Below are 11,211 nucleotides of genomic sequence, written 5' to 3' on the forward strand. Positions count from 1 at the left end.
ACCATATAATGTGGAATAATCCATTTAATGTTTTATATTTCGGTAAGAATATTTCGTAACAAAGTAAACTTTTAGTGCATGTCTGGCCTTCCAATGAAAGTCAAGAAGTTTACCACGCGCCCGGGTGGCCGGCTAGATACCCTTCGCTCGGGCGGGGGGGGGGGGGCAATTTGAGCCCCCTGAGGTCTCGGTAACTAAGAAAGCTAGAGACACAAAATTTACAGGGTGTGTTTGCCTGTACGCAAAATCACCTAGGTTAAAGTTTCAGGTTCCTAAGTTATGACCTTCGAGTAAAAAAAGGTCAAACAATGTTAGGCTACAGGTTGGTCTCCAAAGTGTCCCCAGAACATAGATAACCGTTTCTAAGCAAAAGGTCACCTTCGTATTTAAGGTCATTGGCCTCGTTTAACCTTTGAAGATCAAGGCGACTGAACTCATACAAGATTGCTTTGAGTTTTGTATTTGACTAAGCGACAAATATTACGCTAGGCAGCTTGTTTCTAAAACAGAGTGTTGACCTAGGTCATTTTTGGTCAACAACCTCTCCTGACCTCTAAGAAGTCCATGGAAGATGTACAATGCGATTCCTGCTATCAATAAATTCGAAATGAGCATCAGAAACTCTCCCATACAGCAAACCCTAGGGTAATAAAACAGCTTGATTTTGACCTTGGTGTGACCTTCATACCTAACCTTAGGTCAGTGTAATTCGCTCATTCAACTGCTGTGTTGCCTAACAAAGCATCTCATATATGTATGGCTTCATCTAACATTCCGTTGTTGGATTAGATTGAAGGATTCCCTATAAATTGCCTTCGCTGAGACCATGGCCTGATTTTAACCTGCCATAGGTCAGCGACCTTACGGGGTACGTCTAAATTTTTGATTTCACACGATCCGCTATTCAATTGTCTACAGCTATCAAAATTTGGCTCGGCTATGCCGCGCCGTTCGGAAACCATTTTGGAAAAACCTTCGGCGGGGTTAATGTGACCCCCACCCGAGCGCATGTTAACGCACAATATTTGCGATGCATTTTTGCGATGCACTAGTTTTGACTTTGAAGACATGTGACGCATTTTGATCATGAAGACACGTGTAGCATCTTTCCTAGCAGTACGACGATGCTGCTCGGATGTGATGGCACACGTGCAATAGTAAGCAAGACTCCTTGCACCTAGCTTACCTGCGACATATCACATCAGTGACAGTCCCCATCGAGTGTAGGCGTGAGTACTTGCCATGATATTTGAAACACGATTCTACGAAAATGTTATTTATTAGATAGCGAAGAGCACTTAAGCATCACAGATATGTCAAAAGCGAGCTCAGGAGTTACACATTCCTTCAAAATATATTTGAGTATTGCTTCTTCATCAGTCCTGCACCTCTTCCAGCTGTTTTCGCGCGACGCTCCCCAAACACAATATATAAAACCCGACTGAAACAACACATTTCTTGCGGCCGCCCGTGCATTTACAGTAGGTGGTAAATACTGCAGGTGCAATATAGAGATTGACAAGTACGTATATCCTGTATCGACGCATCGTCGTAACGTATCAACTGTGTGGGAGGGCCCGGGATCCGGCACTTCCCGGCTGCCTGCCATCCATCCAGCTAGGCTCTGGCGGACCGTACAGGCCACGCACGAAACAGCGCCGAGTCCGCTGCTGTTGGCAAGACAAAGGCATGTGTTTAAGGCACTCGAAAACGACAAACTCGGCCGAGCTCCGCTCATAGGAAGAGCTGTGGCCGAGTCGCGGCCGTCTGCAGCTGACGGCGGCGCCCCCGGGCCGGGCTTCACCTGACCTCCGTGACCCCGGGCAGGGCGGCCGGCGGCACGTTGCCGAACTGGCGGCCCGGGTAGGCCGGCTGCAGCGGGCCGTACTCGCGCAGCGGACACTGAGATCCGCCAATGTACTGCACCGGGTGGTTGCTGGCCGGCAGGCTGTACACCCCTGCAACCACGGTGGTAGCGTATCAGGCAGGCGACGGTCGGCTGTTAGCTTGGACACCCCTGCAAGGATGGTGAGGGCGCGTTGCGCGGGCGGCATTGATGACACCGTCGCCCACTGTCGCCAGTGTCATCAGGGGCGCCATCGCCATTGGGATGGACACCCCTGCAATGGCAGGTCGCGTGTGTACACGGGCTATGTCCAGTGCGGCAGATAGAACACTTCTGCAAACACAGTGGCAGCATGCCACGTGGGCGAATGCGACGGTGCGATGCTAGTCCTCGTGTTCGTCCTCAGGGTCCTGCATAGTTAAGCTTGACATTCCAACGTCCAATGTTTGAACCAACCATGAAGCCCAACGCAGCATGCGAAGGTCAAAAAACGTCATTAGTTAATGCACGCTTGGACGACTGCCAAAACTACAACCCGTGATCATTGTCGACCAGTCGGTAGGAAAATGAGCAATGTGATGATCCTGCGCAATGCTTCGATCAACAGACAGCCTTTCACCTCCGAATCAGGCGGCTGAAATAACAATCGATTGCGTAATAGGGGCTTTCTACTGCTGAAGACGAGTAGAGACGAAGCAGCTCATAACAGTGAGACACAGTTTGTCACTGACAAAACGTAAATGAGATGTTCTTCGGTCATGCGAAAGTGGGCCAGAAATGACGTGAACAGGGGCACTCTCACGAAGAAGAATCCCAATTCGTACATCTTACTCTACCGTCATATAAAAAGCGCCTTTCAAGGCGTAAAAGCTCATTTAAACAGTTCCTTTCATGGTTGCCCCATTGATAACGACTCCACTCATTCTTTACCGGCCAGGGAAGATGGACTCACACCCGTTCCTTTGAGAAGTCGCGCTGGTTTTGGTTCTAGGGCACTGCCAGTAACAGTCGGGCCACGCGCCCGCTGGCTAGCCCGCTGTCATCAGCAGTCAGTCACTGAGCCATTGTCACAGCAGAGCGGCGATGGCGCGCCGCACTAATGGTTCATTCATACGCTGGTGACGGATGGCGCACCTGCTGTGGACCCACGAGACAAACAGGCCCCGTGGTGTAGCGCACCGGCTGTTGACACACGAAACAGATCGGGCCCCTGGTGTAGCACACCGGCTGCTGACCCACGAGACAGACCAGGCCCCTGGTATAGCGCACCGGCTGTTGACACGCGAAACAGACCGGGCCCCTGGTGTAGCACACCGGCTGCTGACCCACGAGACAGGCCGGGCCCCTGCTTTAGCACACCGGCTGCTGACCCACGAGACAGATCGGGCCCCTGGTATGGCGCACCGGCTGCTGACCCGCGGGACAGACCGGACCCCTGGTATGGCGCACCGGCTGCTGACCCGCGGGACAGACCGGACCCCTGGTATGGCGCACCTGCTGCTGACCCACGAGACCAACCAGCCCTGTGGTATAGCGCACCGGCTGCGTACCCGCCAGACAGATCGGGCCTCTGGTATAGCACACCGGCTGTTGACCCGCGAAACAGACCGGGCCCCTGGTATAGCACACCGGCTGCCGACCCACGGGACAGACCGGGCCCCTGGTATAGCGCACCGGCCGCGGACCCACGAGACAGACTGGGCCTCTGATATGGCGCACCAGCTGAGGACCCACCAGACAGATCGGGCCTCTGGTATGGTGGCGGATGGCACACCAGCTCCGGACCCACCAGACAGACCGGGCTTCTGGTGTGGTCTGGTATGGCCTTGCCTCGTCAACACGACTACACCCTGACCCTGAGACCGTTGTTTGAATGGGCTTCCCGCGGCTTTCAAGGCCCTCATTTGCCCCGAATAGCGAGCCGATCAACATGAAACGTCGGTGAATGGACTACCATGCACGAACGCGATTGCGCCGCCTGCCAGGTAGAAATTTCTCTGAACACATTCATGTACAATTAGTGTACCTGATTCGAGCTTCGAAGCAACGCTTTCCGCAGTTTGCCCTCTAGGGCTCAGATTTTCTACTGAAAACTGTGCTTTTGTGTGCGGAATTCTACCACGGGAGTCTCCGGGTCTTCCCGAAAAAGTTCAGCAAGGCCTGCGTCGGTTTTAACATCTGTGACCAAAGCCCATATTCAGTGGGCATGGGCATAAGGCACAAATGCATGAAGACATCAAGCCAACAAAGAAGCTAACTTTGCTTTGCCCCCGGTCGGCCTCCGGTGACGATAACTCTCGTCGTCAGCTAGCAATAAATCTCAGCTGTCAGCATCAGCCAGCTGAAATCGGCCAAAATCGCGGGCCGGGACAGGTCAGGACCAGGAAATACGGGTCACGCGTCCACCGCCGCCGGTCACACAGGCTACACCAGGCCAGTCCCGGTAACAGTGCGGCCTGGTGCCAGGTACCACGTTGTAACGAGCGCCCGATCACATGTGCCATCATTTAGGTCAGCAAATCCGTGATAAAGCTTGTGACTGGCCATTGGTTTGGGGCATTCGGTCATAAAGCTCATAATGCTGCCAAAAAGGTCATTGTCACGGTTATGGTCACGATCGTTTAAGTGAGAGCAGACGAGCGCGTGTGACGATCCGCAGCTCCATGCGCCGCATTTTACGCCGCTGGCACCAAATGCTCACGCGAGCACAGAACATGAAAATTATCCATGTTCTAATCATGAACTGATAATGAACTGCAAGATGAGCCCACGGGCGGACCAAGCGCGTGTTTTGTGCCGCAAATTTCTGCACGTCTCGCTATGCTTGGGAAGAGTGGCCCGTGCTCGCCAGGCTCAGTCAGGCGGGGGTGATGCCCGTGTATGTCTGCACATACCGGTCGTCTGCTGGTATGGCGTGATGAGGCCGCTGGGTGTGACTGCTGCACCTGCTGGGAGCATCGACTCCGGCCTGGTCCCTCCTGACACAGCACAGATACTCGTGAAACTGACTGACGGGCACTCCTGCGTGATCATGTGGGGATACATCCCGCGAGAGGAAGACACGACGGATACACAATAGTCACTCAGCTCTGTCCAGTAAGGAAAACGCTAACTTTCTGCAATGACACGTTTTAGCTCTATTTGAACCTTCATCAGCCTGGGCAAACAGTTCTCTCCACTTCCTGTGGTAAACATAATAATCGACACGTGCGGAACGGTTGTGAGACAACCCCGCCTACGGCGAACGCATTCTGTAATAAATTTTGTACACAGGATGTTGTTTTTTTCGTAAGCCCAGCACGAATGTGTAATGTTTTCATCACATTACTCCACCTTTCCTTCCGAACCCCAAAATCACATTTTGTTCCACGTTTTCTCCCAGCCAGCAAACATGACATCGTTAATCAAGTAGCCCAGTGGGCTCAAGTATATATATATATATATATATATATATATATATATATATATATATATATATATGTAGGATGAACGTGACTGTGCAACTTCTGAAGTGTAGTAAGCTAGGTTCGGAAGTGTAAAGTACTGCTTATCCAGATTGAGGTTGCAGGATGAAATGGAGCTGAAACTTCTCACTGCAGAACGGTAATATATATATATATATATATATATATATATATATATATATATATATATATATTGTACATTCATACTCCTGTAACTCGCCGCGCGTTTCCCAGCTCAGAACGGTTGCGTCATCGGACAAAGAACACATACGTACAGTATACACTATGGTGGTTTAACACAAGCTCACGACACAAACAGAACTAAACTGCCACACACGTACATGCAATGGCACACGACGCTCCCCAAAGATGCCGATGTATTTAAGTGTGTCACAATGTCTAATGGATACGATAAAGCCATATTTTTTTAGAGTTGAGCGTCTTTTGTGAATGTATACAGACTAGAAGATTCTTATATCAGGCGCAAAATATGTCCTGCTTAAGATGCTAAAATTGGAAACCAAAACTTGAGTCCCGTATGTAAATGTCTTTTCTCGTATGGGAGAGGTGGCTGATTTTGCAAGAAATTGCCGCATCCAGAAATATTTACGCTTATGCTGCCGAACGTGATTGTGCAAGTTCGTGAGTGTGAGCCTATGTAGGATTCCCCACACGTGGGAAAACGATAGTCGTATACAACAGTCGATTGGCAGCATTTAGACCATCGATTCTGATGTTTGAAGAAGAAAACTGCTGAGAAGGAAATCACCAGAATTATCCTATAATCTAAAAATGGATAGAATTTCGATAGGAGACAAATCAATTCACGCTTGAGGCTTTAACATTTTAAGCTTATCTACGGCAAACAAAACACCTTTTGAGTTTCGGAACGTCAAGTGGCCTGGACAAGGAAGGATGCCGAAAATCGGGAAACCCCCAAATACATATAAATGGATAACCTCCTGATTTCCTTACGGGTTAATCAATCCTCAAGTAGCAATGAATTTTCCCGAGGATTATCCATGTATTCACTCCCATGCTCATTGATTTTATAATATTTTCTTTTTTAGGATCATTGACGTTCTGAAATTCAAAAAGGATTTTACTCCACCCTTCTTTGGCTCGGAGTCTTAAAGCCTAAAACGTCAACTGACCAGCCTCCTATCGAAATTCTGTCCATGTTTAAAACCTAGGATTTTTTGGTGAGCTTCTTCTCAGGAGGTTCCTACTTTGAAGACGAGAATATTTCACCAAAATCCTATCGATAGACTGTCGTATACGAGTTTTATTGTGCGTTCCGTGGGAACGCTGATATAGATTCCGCACATCGTGACTTGCGCTGTCGTTTTCAGCAGCATCTGCTTAAATTTATGCGGACGGGAAATTTTTTTGCAAAACCTGACCTCCTCCGACACGAGAATGCATATATCTTAAGCAAGGCATGTTTCGCGCTTGATTTTCAACTATTAGTCTTAATAAATTTTGGAAAAACGTCCAGCGCTAAACAGCATCAAATCATATCTGTAGAAGCCGTGACAACATAAAATATATCAGTCTGGCTGGGTCAGGTCGTGTGTCATTGCATGCGCATGCGTGGTATTTTACCACCGCTTTTGTCGTGTACGTGTGTTGAGCCATTATGATGGGCATACGACGTGGGTTTTACCCGACAATGCAGTAGCTGTAAGCTGTGAAACGCATCGCTGGTTAAACAAGAAGTATACGGGAATCGGTGTATGCTGATATGAACCCCCCCTCGCAAGTAAGCTTCATATATATATATATATATATATATATATATATATATATATATATATTCTCCGAGGAATACTGTCTTATCTAAGTGAATAATGTTTATCGCACATGCACTTAACAACCTACGCAATTGTGAGCATTTACGGGTAGGCAAATGGCACACCGCCTGGAATGCTACCGTGACCCACCGTTGGGCACCAGCCAGCCGTGTACCCGGCCCTCTCGCTTCTTGCTCAGCAGCTTCTTCTTCAAACAGAAGTAGATGATGATGGCGATGATGATCAGGAGCAGGACGGAGCCTACGGTCAGTGCCACTCGTGGTCTGGAAACACCAGCAAAAGTGACAAGCCTCTGAAAAGACTCCATCAGTTGGGTAAACCCATTGAATGTAATGGAACGGGCAACGAATTGGGTTGTGTACTGCTTTTGTGAAAGATGCAGATATACACATATATATATATATATATATATATATATATATATATATATATATATATAATCTCTCTCTCTCTCTCTCTCTCTCTCTCTCTCTCTCTCTCTCTCTCCTCTCTCTCTCTCTCTTCTCTCTCTCCTCTCTCTCTCTCTCTCTCTCACTCTCTCTCTCTCTCTCTCTCTCTCTCTCTCTCTCTCTCTCTCTCTCTCTCTCTCTCTCTCTCTCTCTCTCTCTCTCTCTCTCTCTCTCTCTCTCTCTCTATATATATATATATATATGGGCACGGGTACGGGCAAAACGTTTACAAAATGCCGGGTACGTGCTTCAAGAAATGCTACACAGTGCTTACGTAAAAGTCAACGTCTATTTGCGCTTCTTTGTCGTTAAGCGACGAAAAGAATAGATTAACTGGCCTAGAACTGCTCTTTACCATATAATGAAAAAAACTGAAAAAATGAATTGTGTAACGGATGGGTTTTTTCGTTTAGGATTGGATAGAAAGCGTTTGGGTATGGGCACAGGAGCATGGGTTGCAAGTAGATTGGGTAAAGTAAATCTTACCCATGACGATCTGTAACGCTTGCCACAACATCTTATTAGAACAGAGCTGGATCGTAAACAATAATCACCCGTGGCACAACAACGTCCCGAGGACTTAGAAGACAAAATAAATGATCGTGCTGGGGCGACTGTGTAAAGCTCATGATACAGACTTAAGCACATTGATATGAGCTCCGAATAACAGCGAATGACAGCATACATGGAACAGTATGGAAAAATGCAAACTCTTAAAACGACAGCTTTCTCTGGACCCTGGTCAGCCTGCCTGGTCATACAGGGCGCACGCTTTGGTCACCAGCACAGCAACAGCGCACCGGTGCTTTATGTGAAGCAGTGCGGCTGGGGTCGCGGGGTAAGGTTAGACATCCGGCTACTATACCCCCTCCCCACGGATTCAGGAGCCTTATTCTCAGCTAGTTGAAATTGTGTGTTTCCTTTGTGTTGTTTTTTAGTGAAAGCACCTATTTAGAATGAGGTCTGAATGTATGTGTAAATATATATATATATATATATATATATATATATATATATTAATTCAGGCTCTAAAGAAGCATGCGATTGTTGTGATTACACGATACTTTTATCATTTATACAGGATGCCCCAAGCACCCTCTCGAAACTCACGTCGCAGACCAGGGTGTCATCAAAGCACAAAGGCTGGACCTGTTCGGCAGGTTTACAGCCGAGCGATTAAGTAGAGTACCCCACATGTCGGGAATATCTCAAAAACATACTCTAACGGAACGTCAGCACTAGCTACGCCCAATAGTAACACTGGGTGGCGCAACCGCAGCACCGTCAAGACATAGTAAGGATGTCAGTCTTATGATTTCGAGCTCAAACAGCGCTGTCAACGCTTCGCAACAGCAAAGCGTCTTCTTTCCTGCAGTCGCGACCATTGCCGCCATGTCATCTACCGCGCGCACTTCTACTGGTGCGAATAAAATGCCTTTTGTGATTGGCCCAGCGGGCGAGAGCCTGTTACCGAGAAGCTGGGTCGTTGAAGTTTAAGCCAGTGTGTCACATGAATCATATGACGCTCCATTTCCAAAGGCAGAATGAGCCTCGAAAAGAGCCACTGTGGAGAAATTAAAACGATAGTAAAGCGTTTCGCTGAATTCGCGGGATAATAGCTTCACGTTCGCTTTTTTCTTCTAAACAGTGTTTCAAGCTTTCGTAACATTTGTAACACAAACATTTGGAACCATCAGTGTGTCGCAAATATTACAGATTACACTCGTTGGAAAAGCAAGACGAATACAATGCATTTCTGTCATAGTGGTGAGTATGGAGTCAAATGGGATTTCCCCCGCAGGGTCGGCTACTTCAAACCGAAATTCTGGGCTGTTCAGAAAGATCTCGAGAAACCTGGTATCACTGGTCAAATCTTAAGCGTCTGATGTAGCAATACGTGAAAAGTACCAAACGGTAGGAAACCACCTTCAATAGGTGAAACGTCAGGTCGACGAGAAGACCCAACGGTCCTTCAGAAAGAAGAAAGAGCAAGAAGGTCTGTAAAGCCAGAGGACGTGTACCGTTCCGTAACGGCGAGCGGCGACCACGCACGTGCGTGTTGTCCGAACTGATGGATGCTGGAGGATCTGGGGCTGAACCTAGCCGCCAAACCGGTGGTGGGCTGCCTCTGGGTTAGGAGGGAGAGGCGTGGGGAGGGAAGGGGTCTCCAGCCTCACTCGCCCACCCCTGGGTGCAGGGGAGGACGAGTGGAGCTGGTCTATTAGCACTTGTGTCCAGGAGGTGCACCATTGGACCAAAGTACTCAATGGCAACAACTCAAATAAGGATTGACGTTATTTGAGTCTTGAATGCAGCAAACGAGACGAGATCGTGCTCCGACAACTATCTGTTACGGATGTGAACAGATGGTAATGTCGAATACTGACAGTCGTCACCCGGTGCTGAAAATCATTCGGAAAGGACTTCGACTCCAAAGCGAAAACAGGAACTAAAAGCCTGAAGGTCTATGTGAACTCTTATGAGTTGAGTTTCTACTGCACTAACATCTCACAACCCCCAGCCACCGTGGGAGCAATACGAAAGTCTAGGTGGCAAGAAGATGAGTCGTTTTCCGGCTGCAAACCACTAGCGCAGGTACGGATGGAGCACTGTATATCTATGGAGAGGGTCAGGTCTCCTTCCTCTGCCTACCATGTTTGTGCCTGCCTCTTAATATTTGATCAAAATCAACAAAAGTCAACCCCAAAAGCAACTTTCAACGTTTTAACAGAAATCTGGCCTATGCCTCCAAAAACGTTGAGGAGAGAGGGGGGAGGGGAGGGCTTCACCCCTGAGCTTAATCAATGGCAGTCTATGTCAGACTTACACCATATGTCGCCGATGAAACCGCCTGCCGCCGCCCCAGCGGCCACAGCGCGGTTGGGCCTCGTTGCCATTGCCGATGCCCTCCATAAACTCCTGCTTGGTGCAGCAGTAGGCCTGGTCCCGCGACGGCTTGCAGCAGTAGGCCCCGCCGATCACCTGGGCGGCCGTGCCGTTGGTGGAGAACTGGGAGCAGAGGAACAGCTGCAGACCGCGCTGCGGGTCCCTGTAGCAGCACTGGCTGAGCTCGGCGCGCAGCTTGTGCTGACGTCTGCGCTCGGGCCGCGGCCGCTCCGTCCGGTTCGACGCCGACATGTCAGGCCCTGCTCAGGTCACGGGTCGACCGGTCCGAGCTGGTCACGGGTCACTCCAGCCCACTGGTGCCGCCCGTGCTTCACAGGTGGGCCCGCTGACACCGGTCGCACCTCACCCCGGACTATAGCGTCGGGTCAAAGGCCAATGCAGTGGCGCTGGCCACCGTCCACTCCAGGGCAAAAAGCCTGAGGAGCCCAACAGCGGCCCAACCCTCCGGCACCGGTCCCAGGTCACTGGAGGTAGCACGAGAGCTCAGCTGTCCGTGTCCGCTCCTGTCTGGGAGCGGGCCTCCAGACACAGCTCACGCCACCCTGCCACCACCGGCGCCAAGCGGGCCGGGTCACAGCTCAGGGCACAGGCGGCGGTCACTCGGAGATAGCGAGCGCAGAGTTCACACAGGCGGCGGTCACTCGGAGACGGCGAGCGCAGAGTTCACACAGGCGGCGGTCACTCGGAGGCGGAGCTGCGAGCGTCCACCCTCCTGACACGGGCTCAAACAG

At 49.7% G+C, this 11,211-nt stretch overlaps 1 protein-coding gene across 1 annotated transcript in view; it reads right to left on the reverse strand.

Annotated features, from left to right (window-relative positions):
* Nucleotides 1–1,310: 1,310 nt before the first annotated feature.
* The window catches only part of LOC119101193 (uncharacterized), a 9,954-nt gene continuing 53 nt past the window's right edge, over nucleotides 1,311–11,211 (reverse strand). The window contains exons 1-4 of the mRNA XM_037224480.1: nucleotides 10,401–11,211; nucleotides 7,254–7,387; nucleotides 4,741–4,824; nucleotides 1,311–1,958 (exon numbers count right to left, since the gene is read on the reverse strand). The exon at nucleotides 10,401–11,211 is cut by the window's right edge and continues 53 nt beyond it. Coding sequence (XP_037080375.1) covers nucleotides 1,801–1,958; nucleotides 4,741–4,824; nucleotides 7,254–7,387; nucleotides 10,401–10,711 — 687 coding nt within the window. The 5' untranslated portion in view covers nucleotides 10,712–11,211 and the 3' untranslated portion in view covers nucleotides 1,311–1,800. The remainder of the gene's footprint in view (nucleotides 1,959–4,740; nucleotides 4,825–7,253; nucleotides 7,388–10,400) is intronic.

Source organism: Pollicipes pollicipes, unplaced genomic scaffold (assembly GCF_011947565.3).
Source record: "Pollicipes pollicipes isolate AB1234 unplaced genomic scaffold, Ppol_2.1 Scaffold_4881;HRSCAF=5763_pilon_pilon_pilon, whole genome shotgun sequence".
NCBI classification, from domain to species: domain Eukaryota; kingdom Metazoa; phylum Arthropoda; class Thecostraca; order Pollicipedomorpha; family Pollicipedidae; genus Pollicipes; species Pollicipes pollicipes.